The 25,316-nt window shown below is 41.3% G+C and overlaps 1 protein-coding gene across 1 annotated transcript in view; it reads right to left on the reverse strand.

Annotated features, from left to right (window-relative positions):
• Positions 1 to 15,754, reverse strand: part of LOC130583669 (sodium- and chloride-dependent GABA transporter 3) — an 85,860-nt gene extending 70,106 nt beyond the window's left edge. Inside the window, exons 1-5 of the mRNA XM_057383189.1 lie at positions 15,666 to 15,754; positions 14,999 to 15,229; positions 12,025 to 12,159; positions 11,707 to 11,847; positions 10,236 to 10,326 (exon numbers count right to left, since the gene is read on the reverse strand). Of these exons, the coding sequence (XP_057239172.1) occupies positions 10,236 to 10,326; positions 11,707 to 11,847; positions 12,025 to 12,159; positions 14,999 to 15,218 (587 nt within the window). The 5' untranslated portion in view covers positions 15,219 to 15,229; positions 15,666 to 15,754. The remainder of the gene's footprint in view (positions 1 to 10,235; positions 10,327 to 11,706; positions 11,848 to 12,024; positions 12,160 to 14,998; positions 15,230 to 15,665) is intronic.
• Positions 15,755 to 25,316: the final 9,562 nt, after the last annotated feature.

Below are 25,316 nucleotides of genomic sequence, written 5' to 3' on the forward strand. Positions count from 1 at the left end.
TTGCACTCTGTGCAATCARTAATCTTCAATTTCTGTGAAGATTTATTAGTTTGAGTATTTCATACCCAAATGTGTTCAAGTATCCTGTGCAAATGAGCAGTTTCTCAATTGAGCAGATATCACTGAATTCTGAAAATGGTGGGGCTCCAGTTCCATGCACCAGGACCCTCTGTGGATGCTTGAAATGCCAGCAGCTTTGCCATGCCAAAATACCTGTCAGGGAGGTGAAACATTTCCCTGTGGCTGTCTGATCTGAGCTGATTGCTGCTAATCTGGGAGAGGCAGGTCCATGCACCCAGACTGCTTAACTCCAGGGAAAAGACACAGCTTAGATGGAACAAGCTGTTTTGAAAGAACCAGAGTAYACAAGATATTAAAGATTTGAGATATTCTCCACTGCTTTAGCTACTCACATGATAACGTTTGATRAAGATACTTATAAACTTAAAATAATCTATGCTGAATTTTAATTATAAAAACATGAAACCAAAAGGCTGGCAGCTTACTTTGTGAAATTCTCAGAAACCTTTTACTGAAGAGATACATATTTTATACAGGACAAGGTAAAAAGAAAAACTGTCCCTCAATAAAATGAGCCTAATAAAAGTGTAAAACCTTCAGTCAATTCATGGCTATATTTCTTATTTATACTGGTTTGCAAGATTTCTCTTCTCTGGTGTGGCTCATGATCTTTTGATACAGAAAATTTAAAAAATGGGATAATATTGTCTTAGAGAACAAGTATAGAACATGCTAGGTACTGAAAATATCAAAGCCGGGAAACATTTTTTAGTTTTAAMACTCAAACATCCTCTCCTATACATTACAGGACTGTATTTTAAAAGCTAGCTGTCAAATTAAAGGAAACTTTCTGGGCTTCACTGCATGAGCAAAAATTAACAGAAAAGCACATATCTCTGATGAGGGACTTGAACAAAAATTTGTGGGAGAGCTCTCCCTTTTCCAGGATGAGAACACATATTTGAGCAGCGATAACCTTTATGATTTTAGCCCCAGAGTGTCACAGWATCATGGAATAGTTTGGGCTGGAAGGACCTCAAAGCCCATCCAGTGCCACCGCTGCCATGGCAGGGACACCTCCCACTGTCCCAGGCTGCTCCCAGCCCCAATGTCCAGCCTGGCCTCGGGCACTGCCAGGGATCCAGGGGCAGCCACAGCTGCTCTGGGCACCCTGTGCCAGGCTCTCACAGGGAACAATTCCTTCCCAATATCCCATCCATCCCTGCCCTCTGTCAGTTTGCAGCCATTCCCCGTGTCCTGTCACTTGTCCCCAGTCTGTCTCCACCTTTCCTGCAGCTCCTTCAGGCCCTGCAAGGTCACACTGAGCTCAGCCAAAGCTTCTCCTGTTCAGGTGAACAATCCCAGCTCTCCCAGCCTGGAAATCRCTGAAACACCTCCAGAACAAGCCTGGGTACAACTACAGAGTTAAACAAAGGCAATCTTCCAGKGGGTTTGTTGCAGATTTAGTCACTAAAAGTGTTTTAAATCAACAGAGAGAGTCTGGGTGCCAAACTCTCCCTGCAAGTCAACATGAGCTGGCACTTTGGCTTTTCTGGAAGCTGGGTACCCAGAACAAGGGTTACAGGCTCTGTGTAGTCTTCAAACCTCTCTTTTTAAGGTTTCTTGTGAACACTAAAATAGGAAATACAACATACCCAGAGTTTTCTAAAAGTGCTACAAATGATCCTTCACAAACWTTGCTGGATACCCACTTGTTCTCTCCAACCATCAGTGCTCAAGGATTACAAAGATGAATTTCAGCTTTCAGAAGGTAATCTATAAGTTACAGACTGAGAGAAATTTATTGCAAATTCTTCAAAGTGTAAGACTTCATTTCTGGAAATTCACTTAATTCCATATTTGCTTTTTTTCTCAAAGCAGAAGACAGACAATTCCCAGTGGTCACATTAGTGAGAATCCCTCAGCTACAGCATTATGCTGAAATATTTACCTCTTCCAGCAGAGCCAGTGTGAATTACACACAACACAGGGAATCATTCCTGCCTGAGCCACATTTACACCTCTTCAGCCCAGTTCCTCCTTCTAAAACTCCTGGTAGGGCTGAATGTTGTTCCATTAATTTCTTCACATCCAATTAAAAAGTGAGATTTAACTTTCCTCTGCAGATTTTTTCTCTAAAATTTATTGCAAATCATGACACACRTTTCTCATGTCAACCACTGTCTCAKTRAGGTCRGTACTTAGGTTATTGGAATGCATRTGTATAAAAAGATTTTTTTTTCATTTTCACATGCATGTGCATGTCTGTGTATCTCTCACAGTGAGACAGGGAGGGATAAACTCAGAACATCCTTTCCTGACCTATTTTTCTTACCCCTCTTTGACTGAAACCGCGGCACCTTCTCCTCAACCAAGCCCACGGCTTTAATCCTGGTAAATAACTTTTTGTGCCATTCCACTCACCTCTGCTCTACAGTCTCTTTTCTCAATATACCCAATGACTCCTTCAGGCTCTTTGCAATTTTCCCTCTTCTCCTCTCTGAAGAAGTCATCCAGTGAMAAAAATCTCCCTTTTTGTTCACCTTGAGTGGTATAAATTAGCTCAGCACACAGCAGCAGCTGCGAGCTGAAAGCACCCAGAAGAAATGCAAGTCAAGCTGATGCCTCTCAGAATTTGTGTGGAGCCTTTTAGACAGCCTGTACACTTGTGCTCAGCTTTTGACTATTAATTAAATGTTCATCAAGTGGGAACTACAGACCACAAAATATTGAGAGCTGTCGCATGATTTTGTAAAACAGTTCTTCAAAGTGTGTTCTTGGCTCCAAACTCATGTAACAAATGAATGGTGATAAGCTCTTATCTCTTCCTCACAGAACAGGTTAAAAGAAAACCATTACCTGAGTGTTAAAAAAATGTAAAAATAAAAAAAAATACTCTTTTACCATATTCTATACTCACTGGTCCAGCTCTAAACTCTAGTCACAAAAAAAAAAACAAACCGTAAGACATGAAAAGGAGCAGGGCCACAAGGAGTAAAGAACAACTTACAGCTCAAAAGGGCAAAAAGGAAGCTGCACATGGACAGGAGTTATTTTGGGAAGTCTCAATCCTTTGTGCACATTTACAGCTCCTGGGTCTGTATAAAACACCACTGTGCTGTAGCACTTAAAAATTCCAGTATTATGAATTAAATTCAGATAAATTCTACTGGCCCATTTTTTCATTTATGTACTCAAATTGATGGATATCAGATATGAAATAATTAAAGAAGAGCTGTTGAAGGGATTTGGGGAAGGTATCAGTTATTTCCCTTCCATACAGAGGACAGCTATGCCCGTATTGCTGTTTCAAGGCCTGCACTGACTGATACTCCATTGCCTTTCCAGGAATTCCAATGCAAGATTTAATGAGTTTTCCTCAGGAATTCTTCCTGACACAGCAAATCAATTCTGCCGCCACAGAAGAATATAGTAGAAAACAGTGACATAATTATTTTTAAAAGCATGGTTGTTTTGTTTTTCCAGCCTGTGTTCACTGTAATTTTTGCACAATAAAAACACCTCTCCCTTGAGGATTTAATTCAATTTAAARTCCCAAGCAACCACCTTTTCTGTTAATGCTCTGAATTACAAAGCCATATTTGGGAAATACTCTTAAAAAGTGTCTAAACACTTGATTTTTCTTATGATGATATTTTTTCAAAGTCAAAAATAGACAGAGGCTTGATGACTTCCACGGAAATATGTCCTTTAGTACTCATGTTGAGATAGCCAAAAAGTAGATGGATGTGATTCCTGTTTAACAATGTTTTCAGTCACTTGGACACCTCTAAAATCCCTCTCACCAAAGCCCTTCACATTCTCACTTCCAAGTCAGGGAGCAAATGGAATGGACACATTCTTGGACAGCTGGAAATAACAATCAATTATTTACAAGGCCACTTGGATATTTAAGGGATTCCAGAGGTATTGAAAAGTAAACCTTGGAGCAGTTCCATGTGATTTGTTTGCACATCCAGCCTTGCACAGCCCAWGGAAAACCAGTAAAGGAAATAATTCCTGGAGTGGGCAACTTTGTCACACATGGGTGTGACTTCTCAGCTTGTCCCGTGCAGGACATCTCATGTAGGGAAGCTGCTTGAGGGGACTGATTGATTTCAGGCAGCAAATGGCATTAAAATATCCTACTCTCAGTTTTCTAGGTTTAAAATTTGTGTAGATAYTTCCTACTTTCATTTTTCTAGAAGATTTAAAAGTTTGTGTAGATATTTGTAGGAGGCCATACATAATAACTCAAAAAAAAGGGATGAGCTGGTTTTATAAAACCAGCATAAAACCAGACATAACTGAAGGGAGGCCTTCAGCAGAGGAGGTTTGTGCATAAATAAAAAAAAATTTAAAATCCCTCACAAAAACCCAGCAAACTAACAACTGATGAGAAACCCATGAAACCCCTGGCAAAGGCAGAGGAAACGCTTCCTGGTTCTTTTGGCTCAGGCTCCTCCTGGCTGATTTGGCCAAGCCYATCATGGCACAGCTGAGGTTTTCCTGGTTTAGACTTTTCACTTTTTTTCATTTTACCCCTGCAAGCAAAATGTGCTTCTCTGGTGTAATCCTTTCCCTACAATAGCAGAAGGTGCATTCATRGATGTGCATGTCTGTAAACACACATCCCCACATGAACCACAAGAAAAATGGAAATGCCCTTATTGTTACCAATAAAAGATTTACCATTTTTCAGCAAAACTAGATATCTAAGCCAGCAGCTTATAAAGGTTATCAGGTTCCTGCTCTGCTGACAAAGAAAACTACAAAATATTGAATACCTGCACAGAGTTTGCTCCCTGTCCATYCTCTAACAAAACCAAAGCAGATCTGCTGACAAAATATTAGACAAAATACAGTTTTTCCACTCAAAGATGAGCATATTTATAAGAGATTTTACCTTAAAATTGCACATTATTCTTAGTATTTTCTAATACCCAAATACTTGACTTAGAAATTTTAAAGGTATTTTTTCTTTTTTTTTTTTTTTTTTTTTTTTTTTTTTTTGCCCATAGGGAAAGTGTTTTACAGGAGATATAAAAATCAAAACCCATGGAAGTCCTTCCACCTGGCTTCGGGTTCATCCCCCAGTACAGGAGAAATGGGCAGCATTTTGACCCCATCCCATTTGCCTTTTTCAGCTGAAGTCAGGCAAAGTCGGTGATCTTGAAGAAAACCCAGACGAAGAGCTCACGTGGCTCCAAACAAAAAGCAATTTTCACACGGCCTCTGATGAACTGGGCAGAAAGAGGAGGGGCTGGCACAACTCCGTGTCCTACAAGACACCCACAAAGGGGTCGGTTCGGAGCGGTGCTGAATCCCCCAGGACTGAGCTCTGCAGGATCAGGCTCAGCTTGCCCCTGACTTTTCAGCGTGCTGGGGATTAACCACAATGTGACTCCTGCACTCATTTGTAGCCTGAATGAAACAGGAAAAACCTCGTCTTTGACTTTGCAAGGAAAGGGTTTGTGCCTTTTCCTTTTTGCTGAGAACAGCCCCTTTTCTTTGGCCCAGACAAAACCAATGTTTTTTTCTCACTGGGCTTTACTTGGAAACGCTAAGGATGTGTCACCCCCTCCAGAGAGTGACAGGCCAACAAGCAGAGCTCCTTTAACAGAGGACTAAGTTGTTGCTACACAGCCAATAAAAAACTATTGAGGTGGAATCAGCCACAAAGGCCGGGCTCCTCTTTCTGTGCAGCTCCCTTCCCAGGCACTGCGAACCTCCAATTGCTGCCCCTGGTGACAGACTGGAGCAGCAGCCAAAAGAGCACACAGGCATGGCTGCAGCCCCCACACCTTCTCCGAGGAATGCAGGAAAAGGGTGGAGCAGAGCATCTCCTCTCTATCCTGTTTCCAGGTTATCAATGTACCCTCACCTACTTTCAGAGTCCTTTCTCATATCCTGATTTAATTCAGCAGTAATTATCAATATTGCAGCTACCACTACGTTTAAAGTTTGGACACTAAAAATTCCATGTGCCGCACCTTGAAATTGTGACTGTTACCTTTTCTTAGAAAATCCTCAAGCAAACTGCACAATTGGGATGAGGAAATGCCATAAAAAGGGGAGAAAACAGGTCAGTCTCCAAATGTTGCCACCAGTATGAAGGGGAAAGTGGAGGTTCCGATCCTCGTCTGACCTTTGGAACACAGCAGCAGAGAGTTTGAAGACTAAAAAGTAGACTTTTATCAGTTTAGCTGCTCACCTTAGAAATGTTCACACTTCTCAAGGCTATGGCTTTAAAGGTCTTTTCGAGCAAGGTAAGAAATCCTTTAAAATCCCCTAATTTTGATCAGTTGGCAGTGGCAGGTCTGCTCACTCAAATGAAGTGTTAAAACACTCACAGGGATCCATATTTCTAAGCAGGAAAAGAAGAAAGGAGTGTCCAAACTCCCAGACTTTGCCTGCTSCTCCTCCAGCAGGATCAGACCACTTTCACTGTGTAGCTCCAGGTAAGTGGTTATCCATYACAGGCTCAGACAAATATTTAATGYTTTGAAGTTATTGCATGTACAGTGAGGTTCTTTGGAGTGCACCAGGGGGAAAACAGCATCTAGATCCTACTGCAGTGTTTCTCTCTGAATCTTTTGTCATTCGTTTTTTTTGTTTTAACAAAGAAACAATTAATGCAAGACAAAAATTAAGTCCTCACTTTGTGTGTGATGCAGTTTTCAAAGCAGGTGGAGAATGCTGAATGACCAGGAGTGAGGCTAAACCTGCTAAGGGGRCACAGGAACAGCACCCTCTGTGCTCCCTGAGGAGGGGAACTGGAAAAGCTTCATGGCACTGCCAGGCAGCCTCTCAATCACCACTGCAYATGGGTGAGCCCCTGCCTGACTTGAACATCAGATCTAGGAGTGGCCAAGGCCACAGAAGCAGCAAAAATTACMAATATTGCAGCAGAAAGGCTGAACTTTTGTTTGCAGTCTTCAGCCTAGCTGAGGATTTGCTTCCAGTGACAAATAAATAAGGGCTGAGCCTTACAGTCCAGCTGATGGAAAAGGCTTAGCAGAACAAGGTAAAAGAGAAAAGATTCCTTTGCAAAGCCAGAAATAAAGATGTTTTGGGCCTGGTGTATTCATTTTGCACACATAAATCCAAATCCAGCTTGTCCCCCTGCTCTTAATCTCTGCTGGCACTTACAGAACATGAATCCCACGTGACACACAACCTGCACCTCCCCAGCACGAGCAACCCTCAGACTGGGAGCACTGGGATGGYGAGCACCACAGAGCACTGCAAAACCACTGGGGAATTACTGAGGCTCCCCCAAGCACTCTTGTGGTTAGGCTGGGTTTAATGAAAAGCACTGAAGGCTGTGAGCACTGCAGAGCACTGTGGTAATGTGATATGGCTATCAAAGGACAGCTGTGGCATCAGCCTGACACTTTACAAACACAGGGYTGAGTTCTACATGTAAACAAGCTCACACACAATAAGCAAACAGGATCACTGTGCACAATAATTACCCCTCTAATYCACAGATTAACTCAACAGACAAAAAAAAAACAWGCCACCACCCACAAAACCCCATTTTTTCCCCCTCAGCCAACCCTTCACACAATAAATTGGCTTTATGTGGCCACAACTTAGAGGAGTTTCAATGGCAGCCTTGGCATTGCAGGGAGCAGCGTGTGAAGGTTCTCAATGGTTGCTCAGAACAAATCTAGAGCCTCCCATTTTCCTCGGCAGGCACGAGTAAATTAATTGTGAGCAGCCTCAGGTCTGGGAGGGAGTACTGGAGCAGGGAGGATGCTCACACAGTGCCCATGTGAGCTCTGGAAAGCCCTGAGCAGCTGCTCCGTGCAGGCTACTCCAGGCTACTCACCTCTTACTACTGGTTTCAACATGTGCACAGGGAGTTTATGGCTCCAGAATTTACAAAGAAATAAAGCATCAGCAGGAGAGCAAGGCCTCTGGCTGARTGAAATAACATTGCTGGTAACACTTACCTCCAGGCAAATTCACTGCTCTGGTAATATTTACTTTGTGTTAACTGCTCTGAGTCCGCGCTCTGCACATCCAGCCACAAAGGACTCCCCTGTGCATCAATATATGATATTTAACACATACATTGAATTATCATCTTAATTCCAGTCAATCACTTCAATGCAAAATCAGTCCTGAATTTTAAAAAAGCTCATTCTTATATTACAAAACTAATTTGTCACATTTTTTTTCAGATTTTGAAGCATACAACTTCATAACCATTTGAATTTCAAACAAGGCAAACATCTTCCTTAGCAGGAAGTGACTGCATTTATTTTTTGCATGCAAAACTATGCAACTTCAGTTTTGCTTGGACAGAGAAAGCAGATAAGTTTAATATCTTAAGTTATTTTGGCCAGTARACTGTTGGTGTTACAAAAGTTTGCCTGTGACACAATAAAGAAAGAAGTTTCAAATAAATAACAGATTATTTAATTTACTTTTTCTTTTGTTTTTGTGATTTTAAAAGTTTTGAAGTGTGTATTTTCCACTTTGTATWCACAAGAATGTAAAACCAGTTGGAGAAAAGGCTAAATCTGATTATCCCTTCTAGTTTCATAATTCATTCCTGCCTCAGCCAAAATCAGGTAGGGAAATATGCCACAAAATTGAAGGCTTTAAAACCTACTGCAACTTGATTGCAAGTTTAGCTAAGGAATCTTGTTTAGCTTCATTTTTAGAGATCTCTGAGAAGGGACGTGCTTCAAATGGGTTTGTATGTTCTTCAAAATAACACTGACATAGGAATTTAAGCAATTCAGAGATGAGCACTAACACAAAACCCACAAAACCATGAAATGTGAGAACATAAAACTCACTCTGTGCCCTCCATATAGCTGAACTAAACATTTCCTACTTCTCTGCAGAAGTGGAGTTACCATCAGTGGCTGAGTTGGGAATATGATTGAAAAATCATGTAAATGCAGTGGGTAAATTGGCTAATATTCGAGAAAATATTTTGTTCATTTACTCTACTGATACRAAGTCTTAATTCGTGTTATCCCAAAGAACCATAAGATATTTTTGCTAAACTAAGATGAAGTCACAGCATTAAGAGATACCACCTGAGAGTCACTCATTTCTTCTGAAAGATTATCTGTGGTTAGATATATTTTAAGATGTTTGGTGTTCTTATTGAAAATTTTAAACAGGAAATAAAAATTCAGTTTTACCCAGAGAGTGAATACATCTCTCATACTGTTCAGGCTTAATTTAATTTGGGAGGGGATATTTTATTTTTTTAAAAAATGGTATTATTTGCTGAAACAACCCATGAAGTCTAAGTTAACCAAAGTAGCAAGACAAAGAGGTTCAGGCAGACAAAAGCACACTAAGATTCAAGGGAATTATGTCATTGCAAAGTTGTCCCTTCAAGGAGTTTTTGGCTCTTCCAAAATGTAGCTGTTGCTATCCTGAAAACAAAACAGCCTGTGAATAAGGCTCTGCCTTAATAATAAAATTAAAGGGTCCTCGAGAAATTGTAGTAAACCAGAATTGTGTAACAGGCTTTGAGTTGTGAAATCACACAGTATTAAAAGTAGCATTCCATTTCTCTGGCTGGCTTAACACACCCTACGCCCTGCGACGAACAAATCTGAGACTGCACTGATTAAATATTTATAATCAGGAAAAATATGTCACCACAAAAGCACATCATCTTTGCAAACATATGATCTTCTTCTCTCATTCCAGCTAGGAATCAGAGTCAGGGGACAGGAGAGGGTTAAACTCTCCTGTTATTCTAGCTGAATAACTAACACTTACATATTCCTTTAAAAAAATCATGAGACACAGAAGCCAGAGGATTAGTTAGCTGAAACAAGGATGAAGATGCAGCTCTCAAACTCCTAAGGGAAAAAAACATTTGGGAGAGAAAAAGAAAAAGGAATCTTGTAAATCATCCTTTTTCTTTCACCTTTGCCTCCTCATTAGTATGGATTTGAGGCTCTTTCCTCCAGCAGCAGCAGCCAAGCTCCCGAGCAAGTGGCACACTTTGTTCTGTGTCCTTTCAGGATATGGAATTCCTTTCCTTGTATCCTCTAAAAAAAGAGTTAAAAACTCTCCTTCTGACACTCTCTAGCTGTTTAAGAAAATTTCCAGCTGAACTCACATCCCTGAGTGCTATAGAGTTACAAGGTRTCTAATCATGTGTAAATTATCAAATCATAGGAAGGTAATGAATAGTCTGATCAAATATAAAGTTTATGTGCACTTACTCCCAGAATTCCATCACTGGAGAAGTGGCATTTTGYAAAGAGACTTGACTGCAGTTGCTCATGTTAAGTTTTTGAAATTCCACACAGTTTTCTGTAAAAGARCAAAAACCAGAGTTTGCTATATTGACATGCAAGAACATTTCTTGTTCATCACCCAGTCTGTGCACCTTGCAAAGCCCCCGTTCCACAGGACATTTTCTGTGTGGGGTTAAAGGGTTTCTGGGTGCACTAACTGCCACAACTGCTACTTCTGTAACTCCAGATTATGACAACCCAGAGAAATACCCATGAGGACTCTCCTGCAACACTTCCCAAAGACACAGAGCCAAACATCCCCTCAGGCAGAAGAAACAAACATTGAGAAACTGAGGCAGTGGATTGGGAATCACAAGATACTCCCACTCCAGCTGCTGCTTCAATGGCTTATGRTTACAAATGGCTCATGGATCATGGCCAGCCATAAACTTTTTCCTGGTAAGGCAAGTGGATATTTCCTTTGGCKTTTTGTTTTTGTTATTATCTCTAAGACAGAGAAAGGATAACGCAGCTCAGCATTGTGGAGTATTTGGACAGTGATAGCACTGGCTAAGATCCTTTGCAGGGTTGCCAAAATTGATACCAAAGCCTTCCACATCCATTGGGCCCAAAATTAATTCCCTGACATAAACTGAGGTTTCAGGCAGATTTAGGTGTGCTCAAAGAACACATTGAATAACTAATTAATGAAAACTATGGAAGATAATACAGTGGGTACTTGATTTGAAATGGGACTGTGATATAAGGGATAAATGCAAAACTTCAGGAATGTGGGAACAAAGGCAGAAGGATGTGATTCCCCCCATGAATGTTTGCGAAGGACAAAGTCAATCAGCAGAGAATTTCAGACGTAAACATCAATGAGAGGACAGAAGCACAACTCAACCCTTATAAGCACACCATCCTTCATGCAGAAGGCTACTTTACATGCAGTAAGGATTCTTTATGAGACTAAATTTCCAGAAGTAGCTTGATGAACATTATCTCTCAACATCTGGCATTTAAAAGAATAAATCCAAAGATCCACATTTAATATTTTTTCCTCTCCATTCAAACTCCTCCTGATTTCATCAGAGCGAAAGAGCAAGATTGCAACCTGCCATCAGGTCATTCTCTACAGCAGAATTCACTCATTGTGTTCAGRGAGAATAGATATGATTGCAAACGAGAGTCTTGGGATTTAGCCAGAATATCTTACAGAATTAACAAAATCCATAGTCTTTTTCTGTTGACATGATATTCTACAGGAGTAAATGCTTGTACAATGACCTAACCCAAAAGGTTCTAAGTCAGCCTTTGCATTTCCTTTATTTTGCTGTGTTGGGATGTGATTAACCCATTTCCACAGTCTTTGCTACGCCAATAGTTTCATTCAGGACATTTCAATGTATTAATCAATCATTTGGAAGGATTTGAATGTCTCCCAAGGTCATACCTGTATTCCATTCATGGCCACAGGAAGCCCAGGGAAGCTCTGTAGTAAAGCAGTTGAACAAATAGAAGATAGCCCATGCTAAAATGATGATGTAATAAACATTTAGGTGTGCCTCTATAACTTGGGTAGCATAGCCAATGCCTGCAGACACAAAAAAAAAAAATTGAGATATAAAAGAAAACTTCTCCTTTTCAGGTAATTTAAAARCAAATGTTTACACTTTTAAGTATATCTTAACTTCAATTTTGATACAAGTWATTTTATTTTACTTCAAATTGAATGCACTCTTTTGCAGTGGAACACAGCACSGTTTGTTACCTTCAAATAGAGGGCAAACTTTCCTCCAGCATGTGATGCCTCCTTCACTTGTGAACTGTCCCAAGGCCGTCTCCAAGAAAAATACTGGTATTCCACAGCAAATAAAGAAAACCACGTAGGGGATGAGGAAAGCTCCTGCAAGTGAATATTGAGGGGGTGTTGGTTAGAATGAGCACAGCTCCTTGGCAGCACAGGGAGGATTTTCCCACAAAAGGAAGGATCACCTGTGAGCCATCCCTCAGTGCAGRAAGGCTTTACTCCTGCCCCAAATATCCAAAGTTAACCTGTCAGCCTAGGCCATGGACTAAAACAGACCAGATCAAAGTTCCTCAGTATAAAGGTTGCTCAAGTGTCTCTCAAACACAGAAAAGATCACAGATATGCTCAGCCACAAAGYTCTGTTCTGCTCATCACCATATCAGTCTACACCATCTTCCTTGCTTTTTTCAGGGAAGCAGAGATGGAGACGCATCATGGATATAAAATCCAAGAAATCATTTGCATATTGTTTATAGGATCCTGATGATAAGGATCATGAAAAGGGAATGAAGAAACAAACTTCAGACCTTTCTAGGACAGGAAAGCAGGTCTTGGCCTTATCAGCCAGAAACATGCATGTGAAACTCTAGGAAAATAACAAATGAACCAGCATTTTTGTGGGATTCTGACAGCAAACCCCAGCCACAGGTAGTGACCCAGAGCAAAACCCAAACACAGCACTCACCCACCCTGAAACAGTTTTGTGCTTTAATCATCTTGATTAGAAAGGTGTTGTTTTAATTGAGACAATTAAATACAGCTGCTCTGACTGGCAGTGTCCTCCTCCAGAGTCAGCACAGCAAATCTCATCACAAYAGTTAGGAAATGTCCCTGCAGTTGAACCCCAAGCAACCCATGAGGATTCCATGAGAATGGAATACTTTCATGGCTTCTCTGGCTAATTGACTGGCCAGTATGAAATCCATCTTGACCCCCTTATACACACAATTAGTGTGTTTAACATTAGTGTGTTTAACAATTAGTGAGTTTAACATGGCCACTTGTGGAAATCCAAAGAATCAGCTTGGACTGTTTTTCCAACACAGTTCCAACAGGCAAATCAGAAAACCTCAGGTTTCCCAGCTTGCAAAATGATCAGATTCCAAGAAATGCTTAATTCTAAGAATGCAAAGAAATCAATTTTCCTAAAAATCTAAACATCCACAAGAACAACTTAAAATTACAGAAGCTTATCCCTACGCTACCTGTTATGGACTGAATGCTAGTGAGAGGTCAGACCTCACAAGTTCCATGCTACAGCTTCTCRATTCCTTTGTAAGCAGCAACTTATTTCACAACTAGCTCAAACATTTTATCACCATCTTCCCCTACCCCATACTAAGAGGTTTGATGTGTCAGATGTAAGTACTGAAAACAAACTCTGGTCTAATTCCAGCAGGGCATTCCAGAGGGTTACAAAGTCACAGGTCATAGACGAAAGTGTTCATTGACTAAAACTGGTCAATGGCAAATGTCCCATGGTACCAGGACATGAGCAATTAAACCACACCCAGTCATTCTATTAAAGAAGAGAGTGGTGATAAAATGTGATATTTAAAAAATTACTTTTTCATCAGATCACCCAAAACAGTTACTGCAATCCTTTCTACCTCATGTTACAGCCTTAGAAATAACATCACATTTTGACAAGCTGGCACATACCTACAAATGGGCACCTAAAGGTTTGGTATGAACCAAAAAATTACACACCAAAAACATATTTTCATCATTTCCCCTGCCAAAAGTTCTCTGGAARCACCTCGACAGTCAACAAGAAAGGGATTTGTGTATCATATGCAGCTTGTTAATATTTATGTACTAACAGCAGGAGTTGGTAGCAGCATTCTGGAAAGAGGTGAACTCTTGTTACCTTCGTTTGCCAAAATACAGATCCATAAAGAAAGGAACTACCAACGATAAACACAACCTCCACAACAGTATTTGTCTTGCAGAAACAGCAGAYAAARTRGGCTAAAAACCATCCYTGAGTTYAGATAAGGAGGGACAAGGAATAGAAATCTGGCACAGCATTGCTGGCAAACAATCCTGTCAAAGAGCAGATCGGTGCTTATCAGCCCTGAACATCCTATTTTTCTCCCAGCCTCTGTGTTTACACTACCACTGACTCAGGCCTTAAGTGGGGAGAATGTTGAACCCAGTCCACAGAATTCTGAACTGAGTTTTTAATTTACTTTTCTTTCCTCRTTGCTTCCCAAGTCACAGCTGATGTGCTTATTCTCAACTGTCATATATCTTATACAGTTTATATTTAGCTATAACCAATACATGCCACATGTTATACTTCTGCAGAAGTTAAGTCTGCTCTTTCCTCTCTCAAATAACATTCATGTTTAAAATTTATTAGGGCTTGCTCTCTTTTTTGAGTAACCTGCAGTTTTACATCGTTCCCTACCTTGCTGTAGGAATCGGGGAAGTATGCAGCGGAAAAAAGTACATTGAGTTACCCAAAAAATCACGTGACAAAGAAAAAAAAAAATCTTTGTATCATTATTAAAAAAAAAATTCACCCTCTTCAAAGTACACTGTTGTGACAAATAAACTGCTGCATTCTTTTCTGTGTCAGACAAACTTAGTTAAGTATGCCTGGGTGTGTATTCACAGGCAGAAGACATAGTGTACTACTATAACAGAACACCAGCTTCTTCTACATGAAAAATGCTACTGAAAAAAAATATGTCAATTTACCAAGGCAAAAGAAACTTGTAAAAATAAACCACACAGTGTTTGGAGAGAAGGAGAGAGAAACACAACGATTTTTCTCAGTTGTCAGATGTTTAAAGCTTTGCTGTCTGCACATGCACTGAAATCCTGAACACGTATCTCTTACTAGTGCAATAAATCACTGCAAAGCATTCTTAACTGTTTCATTCCCACGTTTAATTCCCATGTAAATCCATACGTGATGCCATCTTACCTCCTCCGTTCTTGTAGCAAAGGTATGGGAATCTCCAGACGTTTCCCAACCCAATAATCTCCCCKGCCACAGAAAGCACAAATTCAACCTTATTGTTCCAGTGACCTCTTTCATGAACTTTCTTATCATTGCTGTGGACGAGGTTGGTACTTGAGGCTTCTGGGTCCAAAGCATCTTCTGGCTTGCCATTAATTATAGGAATAGTCTTTTCAGCTGTCATGACTTTTCAGCCTAGTGGAGAACAAAAGAAAAACACACAGGTGTTTTGAGACACTTGCTGTTTCTAACCGTCAGTGACAAAAGTCTTCCAGCCTATCTTTGGCTTCTTGTCACCTAAGGAAAGCTGCAGGTGAAAGTGAGGGAGGCAACTCYACAAGGCAGGAAAAGTTGTAAAGCAGGGGGAAAGGAAAAGAAAGGGGTGGGGTGAAGCAGAGAAGGGTATGTACAAGGGAAGGAGCTGTTTCCAAGTGGACACTGGTAAGTTCCTAGCAGATAGTGAAGCCTTTCAAAAATCCCTCCCCAGGCAAGGATTCCAGCCTGRCTGACCTACCAGAGGACAGAGATCTGCTGCACCTTCCCGGCGCACAGCTGAGCCCAGGAGCAGCCAGGGATGTGGAGAAGGGCTGGAATGGTCGTGGAGGAGTAGGGGAGCTCCCGCTTTACTCACCCAGGGCTGTGCCCGTGCTGCGCGCCGGGGACAGGGGCCGGGCTGCGGCTGAGCGCTGCCTGCGGGCGGATGGGCTCCGGGAGCGCGGGGCAGGGCACGGCCGGCCGGGGAGAAGGCGCTAAGGATCCCCAGGAGCCGGGAAGCCTCGTCCTGCCCTGCCGCTGCTGGCGGCCCGGCGTGGGTAAGGATGCTCCCCGCGCTCTGGAGCCGGAATTTGCAAATGCTCAGCCCTCCCCGGAGCGATGGTTTAACACCCGCCTCCCCCCTCCGCCCACCTCAGGCTGTCCCGCCAGCTCCCCCCTCCTCCTCTTCCTCCTCCTCCTTCTCCTCCACCCAGCATCACCACCGAGCATCACCAGCCGAGCATCCCCAGCCTGCGCTCCCCCGCCCCGCGGCCAGGGCCGAGCCGGGGATGTTGGCAGCCCCGCTCCGCATCCCCCGGCGGCTCTCGGCCCCGCTCCGCATCCCCGCGCTGGTCCCGGCCCCGCTCCGCTCCCCTGCAGCAGGGATGGATGGGTGACCCGCATGCGGCGGGCGGGGCGCAGCGACAGCCCCGCACCTGCCGCGCTCCCGGCCCCGCTCCCGGGCGCAGGCCCCGCAAGTTAAAAAAAGGAACCCGCCGGGAACAGATGACAGAAACTTCAGCTGGAAAGGGCGGCGGGGGGAGCCGGGGGACAGACGGGATGAAAAAAAAAAAATGCAGGGGGAACATTTGGGAAGTGTGGAAACAATGTGGGCGCTTTCGAGTTACACCAGGAAAATGCAGAACCAGCCCATGTGGGCATTGCTAGCTGGGGCTTGGCTTAAAATTCAAGCTCTAAAAGAGGCAAGAATTGGGAAAAGAAAATCTTACAAATGGTTTTGTTTCAGGTTGAATAAAATATTTCTAATAGAGAAGGGTGGGGTTTTTTTCCCATTTAATCCCCTCCTATTTTTATGTTACAGTAGGACAATGGTTTTCACCCCATATTTCCAAACCCAAAGTAAATACCTCTTCCGTTCTTCATCTCTGCACCTTCTCGGCAAGTGGCAGAATCCAGCCAGGTTCTTGCTTCAAATCTTCCCTCAGCTCCACACTCTGTTGCAGTTACGATCACCAAGGCTTTGCTCTGCAGCTCCAGGGGATGCACTTTGGAACACACAAGCTCTTAAAACCACAATGCTGTGGAGAATGTCCCAGGGACAGCCTGTTCTTCTTCCATGTGAATCCTCTCCCTCTTGCCCTCCAGCTCCGTGGACTTTTCCCACTGCCTGGACAACTGTTAGCACTGCTCATGGAAGACAATGGAAAGATGCCCATGGACAGATTTGATATTAACTTGAGCTGACTTTGTACCCTGCTTGCACATTCCACATTGAAGCCTCTGCTGTGGTTAAARTTTTCAGAATTTTGCATTTAAATGATGCCTGTCACAAGAGTGGGTGCTGGGGCCTCACCCTGTCAGCTCTCTAGCACATAAACCCTTGCACCTAACAGGTGCAGGATGAGCCTCTCTCTTCTTGATGCCAACATCTATAGTTTTAGTCAAAACTATCTTGGGAAAGGAAAAGCTGCTAATGGTAAAATTGAAAAAAATCACTTTTTTTTTTTTTTTTAAAGTATCCTCCTCATAAATATTACTAGAGTTAGGTTTGATTTTGGGTGGTCTTTCAGTGGTTTGTTTTTAGTGCAGCCGGTATTCATTAATTGAGGATGGAATAGATCAGTTTTTTTCAACCTGATTGTGCACAGATCAAACTCTACTTGGAGGGCTTTTTTGTTGATTTATTTTTATCCCCTTCTTCATCTTGTTTTCAGCAGGGATCAAAACAGACACTGTTTTTCTGTATTCCAGCCAGGCCTAGCAGGCTCAACAGGATACACTTGAACATCAAAGCTGACAGTGAATTCTCATTTTATTCCTGAGAGTAATTCTAAAACTGGAGGGAAGCTAAGGGACAGTAAACATTTGGTGATTCAATACAAGGAGAGACCCATCTTCACCAAATAGATTGATGATCCCAAATTAGAGGGCGGGCTGCAAGGGACAGTCTACAGGCAGATACTGAAGGTGTTTATTTGCTGCTGATTTGTTCAGTGTTTGAAATGATTAATTCCCAGTGTCAAGTGTTTTATCCACTGCTGTATTCCTGCACCAGTTCCCATTCAGTCTCCTACCAGCTGAAGTGTTTATGGAAGTAATTGCTGCCTGCTAATCCTTGTGAACACTTGACAGTGTCTGCAACATAAAATGACAAATTTTAGAGCAGGTTGAGAGCCCTATTTTTTTAAATTCTGATAGAGCCTTTGCAGTTGCAAAGAGAAATCCCCTGGATTCCAGGCTAGGTCTCAGTTCATGCTGTCACCGGTATAGCTGATGCTCCTCATCAGGAATTCCTGCCGGTTCCTGCCAGCSTGCTGGGAGACCTGCATGTGACACAAAATCAGAGTTCAGGTGACACCAGCCCTGCAACACAGCCCTACTGTGGCACAAGAGACAGAGTTACCCACATCAGAAGGCTGATTCCAGCAAAAATAACTACAACTAAACACCAATTAACTAATAAACCATTAGCACTTGTTCTGCAGAAGGACCAGCAGCATCACACCTCCGGTAATCCCATTACGTCCAAATGGTTTCCCTCAGCATTGCCYGCTCCTGATAGTGGAGCATTTGTTCTGCAGAAGGTGAGAATTTCTGCCTCCAACCCACTCACCACAAAGAATTTTCCTGGCCATGCCTTTCAGGCCCCACGTTAAAATAGTGTGGCCTAAAAAGCAATTCAAGTTGTGCTTTATTCAGGTTTATCTCCACACTCCCAAGGATTCTYTTACAAATCTGTGCAGAAAGTACAGAGGTGGGGGTGGGAATCAGATGTTTCTGCTAACCAGAGAATGGTGCTGTGAAGTACCAAATGTTCCAAGGATGCATTTATTTATATTTATAAACTAAAATTAATGAAGAGAAGTCATTCATAWCTAGGGTAACTTGGGAAAACAACCTCCAAGAAAAATCCACATTTCCACAGGATTCTGCCAGGATGCCAAAATTAAAGTCAGCTAAAGTCATGTGATACAGCTTTGGAAATTAAAAACTGGGGCTTGGCTCATTTCTTCTCCTCATTGTAACTCTGAATTTCTGTGTTGTTTCTGCAACAACAATATAATTGATGGGGGAGGGAACAACAATCCTCTCCAGATTTAAAAACTTCAGTTTAGATTTGATGCAAGYAAAACCTGTCCAAGCCTTATAAAARGATCCCATAAAGTTGGACTTTTCATGGGTAAATAGCTACACAAAAGCAAATACAAAAAGAATTTAATCAGTGATAACAATCTGACAATATTTTGGATCAAAGGCCTAAAACACAAAGCCAACACAAGACAGACACCTTTAGCTGTTCTATTGGAGGCTGATTTCAATCAAAACCAGGCTGATTTCTGCCTAATCAGTTTGCTGCAACAGGAAAAAGAAAGACTTATTTCTTGCAGACAATTTTAAGTAAAGCAGCACCTGATTGTTTGGCTTCTATTTAGAAAGGCTCAGTCTCTATCATTGTAGATATCTCTCCATCCAATTTATTGCCTCACAATGGGGGAGATGCTGGGTTTTGAGTTGAGGAGAGCTGCAAAAAACACTTTTCCATCTACTGGTGTTGTCCTTCCCTTGTTCCCTGCTGGCAGCCTGAGATTTGTATTTTGTTTCGTGTAYTTTATCTTCCACACCATCTTATAGACAGGAGTGGGTGACAATATTCCACGATATAGGGTTTATGCTGATCCCCTGGAAAAGGGGGCACAGATTGCTAGTTCCTTGTGTCACGAGTTCTTTCATTTATTCCCACTGTGTTTATTGACACACCCCTCTGCTAATGGTTAATGGTACCTTGAGCTTCCCAAACATGAATTTTATACAAAGACAGCACTCAGAGAGAGCCTCAAATCCTGAGTTTATACACAATATCCTGAGTTAGCAGTCATCCATCCAGCTGAACTGAAASCCAGAAAATAACAAAGAAATGGCAGCACTAAATGAGAAGACACCTCTGTAATGTTGTAATGGAACTTACAAGTGAGACCAAATAAAATAAATGCCAAAGAGGCCTCACAAGAACCAGATACATAACACCACAACTGTCTATAGCCAGTCATTCTTCCAGATCAGAACCTGAATTTGCASYCTTCATGCAGATGTGGATGTTATCAGCATGGTTGATAACRTCTCAGTAACTCAGAGCTGCTGAGAGCTTCTCCAGCCTGGAAAAAGAATGAACTCTGAGCAGAGCCTGTGTTTAGATGTTGTGGATATACTTTCAACTATAGTAAGATTCCAGAATTTGTGTTATTAAAGGTACTCAGTGAACAGTATCAGAATTTAATTCAGGTTACAGATGCTCTTTGCAGGCACTAAAGTCCTTTATTTTATCCCAAACATTGTTTTTTCCCTGTTGTAAAGTAGGGTAAGGAGYTGCCTTGTGCTCCAGGTCAATACAGGAAGATTGTCAGGATTTACAGTGTTCAAGAAATTTAATAACTCTCACACCTCAGACAGGAAGGAGTGAACCTGACAGGAAGAAGCATTTCCCCCAGCCCTTGGGTAATGGTCCAGTGCCCTTCTTTTTTTACAAGCAGCCCACTGAGCCAGGCTTTGGATTAAACCTCAAATTCACAAAACAAAGTTGGCTTTAGATTGAGTCTATAGCACAGTAATTTTTAACCGTTTCCAGACTGTAGATTAATCTAATCATCAGCGGCTATAGTAAATAAACAGAAATGTAAATATCTTTCACCTACACCTTTTCAGATCTAGATATTCCTTGATGAAAATTTATTTCTCCTGTTCTGATTCAACAGCCCAGTATGCTCAGCTCTAGACTGGGCCASTTTGGGGCAGGGCAGTTATTTCCTTCGGAGTCACTGGAATGGAGCTGTGGTTTAGATTTGTGACCTAAACTCACTCCATGAGTTTTCCCACTTTTCCTGTCCTGATTCTCTATCCTCCCCAACATGGGAATCTGTGCAATATTCCTGTTCAGTGAGGGGTGGCAGCAACACTGCACACTCTGCCAAATGTCACTTTAAATACATTAAAATCAGCACAAGTTACCATCAGAAACCCAATGATAGGTGTGAATGAGGGAGTGCTTTGGTTCTGTGTCACACCTGAAGGAGGAACGAAGCTCCAAAAGACAGGTTAATACATAATGAAGATAATTTACTTTTCTCTCCTAATGCAAAATATAAGAAATATATATTATCCTCTAAAATTTCCACTCAATCACATTTTATTTTTGAAATAGAATGCACCATCAATATATTGCTTCAAATTTTAAAAAGAGGTCCCATATTTTCAGAACATTTCCTTTATTGAAGTCTTTTTGGCTGAAGCTGCACGTCAATAATGCAAAGTAATTGCCTGGAAAATATTGATTAGCTCTTGTCAAACACACCCTTTCCGATTCAGTATTTCTCTTTTAGCCCTGTCAGCGTTTAAGCACTGGCACAGAAATTTAGGAGAAGGTGGTGTGTGTTAAGTTCCCTAAAGCAGCCCCAGAATATTCACACAGAGCTACTGCAACTGCTCTGCCACATAAATTACAGATGACAACTTGGACTAACTCAGCAAACAATCCTTTCCTGAGCTGTCTGCTGGCACATTGCTAATTAACAATTAATTGCCTTCCACAAGATTCCTGCAGAGCAGATGATGTGATACTGCAGATGTTTCAGCCAACTTGCATTTCTGTATAGTGTTGCAAAGTGCCCAAAGATTTCTTTTATTGTTTTGCTTTTTGTAATGGTATTTTTMAATCAGAAATGTATTTCTTTTCATTCGTTTTTGTTTTTTTTAATATGTTGCAGTACTTTAATACTGAAAAGCCTCTTAATAAAATATTTTCTTTATAGCTGTAAATCATCAGTTGTTAGTTGCCACCTGTAGGTTTATAACCTAAAAATTGGGTCAAAATAGAACTTAGCTGATAGACCACAAAATAAATTCTTGTGAAACCCCACCCCGCTATGCCCAGCAAAAGCAACATCTCTGCTCCAAGAACCAAAAGAGAAAATATTCTTAAATTTTATTGCATACACTTACTAAAAATGATGGGCTTCTTTGTCTTTCCCAGCTAAAAAAGGGAGTATGTTACTGTAGACTCTAATCCACTGGGAAGACAAATGGACAAGACAGAAAAGTACCAGATTATCCAGAATTTCATCTCTGCTAGATAATTATTTTTCCCAATGACTCATTAAAGGTGAACAAAGAAACTCAGTGACAGAAGGGATCCTTGGGGGTCCCTTCCAGCTCAGGAATTATTATTCTTATGTTTCAGGGTATTTCTAACAGTTCCTACTCCCTCTTTTCTGTTCCAATCCTATCCACAGGAAAACTGAAACTGATCCTACAGGGTTTAACTATGCTGTAAAGAGAAGCTTAAAATACACTTATTTCAAATTATTTTCCAAGAGTCTGGCGCTGAGGAGAATCATCAAACTACCAGAAACACGAAGCCTAATGCATGGAAAATTGAATGCAGGAGAGAAGGGATTTTGCTGGAGGTCATTTTACGCATAGTTGCTGCATAAAATAAAGAACTCCCTCATCCCGGTGTTTGTAGGGCAAGTTATAGACAATTTATCGGGCAGAGAGGAGACATTCCATATTATCTGAGACATGGACTTCTGGTTTCACAAGAGGAGGACAAAGAAGTTGGGCTCATTTCTTTTTGCATTCTCTAATAAGAAAAGCAGTAATAGAACTTAGTGGAAGGAAATAGTCAGTTGGGATTCYGTGCTCCCACCTTCATGTTTTAATTTTAGCACAATATCTGGTGTATGTAATCCTTGAAGTGGTACCTATTTCGTAAAATCTTTCTCTAAAATTTACCTGTAGTTTCTTTTTTGTTTGGTTTTGTTTTGTTTTTTGGTGGTTTTTTTTTTTTTTTTTNGAGGAAAAATTCCTTTTGCTGATGAATGCTAGGCACAATTTTTTTTTTAAAAAAGGCTTTTTTTTTAGAAGTTTAACTTTCTCTAAAAATCGTTCTAGTCATCATTTCCTCTTGACTGGAAGTGTAATAAGAAGAACACTAATAAAAGTCTCCTTACTCGATGTCACTTGTCCCACTGGAAAAGGAAGACTTTGCTGGTGGAGTCAAGGCAAGAAAGGCTGTGTGTCCTAAAGTGTAAGAGCACGAGTGTCAGTGACACATCCACAATTCTCACATCTTCGTTAGCCCTGCTATTCACAAGCCTACAATTTTTGGGAGCATCATTCTGTGTTTTGCAGTCAACTTCTCCACCTGCTACAGAGATTAAATATAATTTAAGGGTAGGAAAATTGCATCCAGAACAGGAAAATTTCCTCTGTGGAAATATCCATAATCACAACCTTTTAACTCTTTACAGGCTTCAGAATAGGGTCCCGATAAAGACGGAAATTTTCCACCAGTACATCATTTACAAACTTCCAAAATATTCAGACTGAAATTAATTTCTTAAGATACTTTGCAGATTTAAGGCCTAAAGATAGAGTTTTCAGGAGCTCAATTTCCAAAGCGGCCTTTTCTGCTGGAGAGGGAAAGAATATGGCACTTGATCCATTGTTTGCCATTTCAAAGGGGTTTGTGCACCTTAGACATTGATTGTTTCAATATTAAAGTAGCTGAAACTAAGGAGATTTGACTTTATATCTGTAAGTGTTTTTATTTTTCCAGAAAACGTGAGTTTCCTCAATTCTTCACTATCATTACACACAGAATAGAAGCTGTAATACACATAGTAATAGAAATAAAGGGTTTAAACCAGGCAATGTTTTCTTCTGAGGTTTGTTTTTAAACATAGCAGGGAGGGTTTTGGGCAGCCAGCTCTTAGTGCAATTAATTTCAAGTCCTTGTTAGTAATGATAAGAAAGTACTAAATTTCAGATGATAAGAAAGCATCACATTTCAGCTGCTTGTGTTCCATGGAGTTTTGATTCTGAGTTTATTTCTATTTTAAGTCTCTAAGCTTATTAAGGGTTTCCCAGTTCAGCCCTGGGTTTTACAAGAGCCTTGAGCCATGAACAGAGCAAAGTGTCCCCTTCCTCCAGCTGGGTGGGTCAGCCCTCGGACACACTGAGGGTTCAGCTGCTTCAGTAAAGGCAGAACTTACARGTGCAAGACCTGGTTTTATAAACAGAAAGCAGCTGCTTTGGAACCTTTCTTCTGTGCTGTAGTGTACTCAAAGAAATACCAACTTATGGCAAATAAATCTGCAACAGACTGCATTTACAAAACATGGATTTTGTGAACACAAATCATTGTAACATAAATCATTATCCACCAAATGTTTCTATGCACGGAAATGTTACTCAACATTGAAATGTTTCAATACGTTGAAATATTCCTATACACTCAAATGTTACTCAACACTGAAATGTTCCCCAAAACTGAAATGTTCCTATGCACTGAAATGTTCCCCTACACTGAAATGTTCCCCTACACTGAAAAGCACCTGGGTTTGTGCTCTGACCTTGACTGCAGAGCTGTGGCTGTGTCACAGCACACCAAGCCATGGAAGGCAGTGCCATCCCTCAGCAGGACACAGTCAGAATTTTGTGTTGATTGCTACATGAGAGTAAATCACAGAATATCCTGAGCTGGAAGGGACCCACAGGGATCAGAGTCCAACCCCAGCCCTGCCCAGATCCCCCCAACAATCCCCCCTGTGCATCCCTGGCAGTGCTGTCCAAACACTCCTGGAGCTCTGGGACCATTCCCTGGGGAGCCTGGGCAGTGCCAGCACCCTCTGGGGACAGSAGAACCTTGGCCTGGTATCCACCCTAAACCTGCCCTGGCACAGCTCCATAACCATACAACTCTTAGTTCATACTTTATACTCTCATGTTTACAAAGTTTTTTTAACACAGGGCTCCTAAGTGATTTCTTGAATWGTTTCAGTGTCCCTTTGCTAACAGCATCCTAAAGTCCCGAGTCCCCTTTTATATTTGCAAATCAGAATCCTGGCCAGACACAGAAAACAACCCATCTATGAGTCCATTTGATTAAAACAAAATTTGGCTGCTGCCTAATGGCTTGCTCAGGAAGTGTTTGGGCTGCATTAAAATGAAGAGGCCAAAGCAAGTTCCTGAGCTGCATTCCAAATCTGGTGTTAAAGGTCAAAATACCAGAGTGAATGGCACCTCATCTGTGGAGCAGCTTTCAGCAACTCTTTTTACCACCTTCAACATTTACCACCCTATTCTTTGCTGAAGCAGTTATAAATTACAGTTTCCTATTAACACAAAAGAGACATTCAAGAGAACTTCGAGGAAACTGTTGCAGTTGAATTTAAAAAACTTACAATACACTTGAATTCTGTAATTGATTTTTTATAAGTAGTTTAATTTTGATGAAGATTGTTGTTTAACAAGATGTTATTCTAACATAGATGATGTCATCAGCTCTTGTCAGGTGTGCTAAAATACCTGAAAATCTGCCCAAATCTACWATTTCCCCTCTACAGACATCATCCYAKTCCAATTGTTGGCTGAAAATTAATTCTCACTCCTCAATAGAACTGTGAAGAAACTAAAATAATTAACAGTGATAAACATGTTTTCTCCTCCCCAAAATTTAATAATGTATTTAAAATTTCCATGTTTCAAGTCCTAACTTAGATCTTTTAGAAGC

Source organism: Malurus melanocephalus, unplaced genomic scaffold (assembly GCF_030028575.1).
Source record: "Malurus melanocephalus ecotype Western Australia unplaced genomic scaffold, MMel_1.1 scaffold_614, whole genome shotgun sequence".
NCBI classification, from domain to species: domain Eukaryota; kingdom Metazoa; phylum Chordata; class Aves; order Passeriformes; family Maluridae; genus Malurus; species Malurus melanocephalus.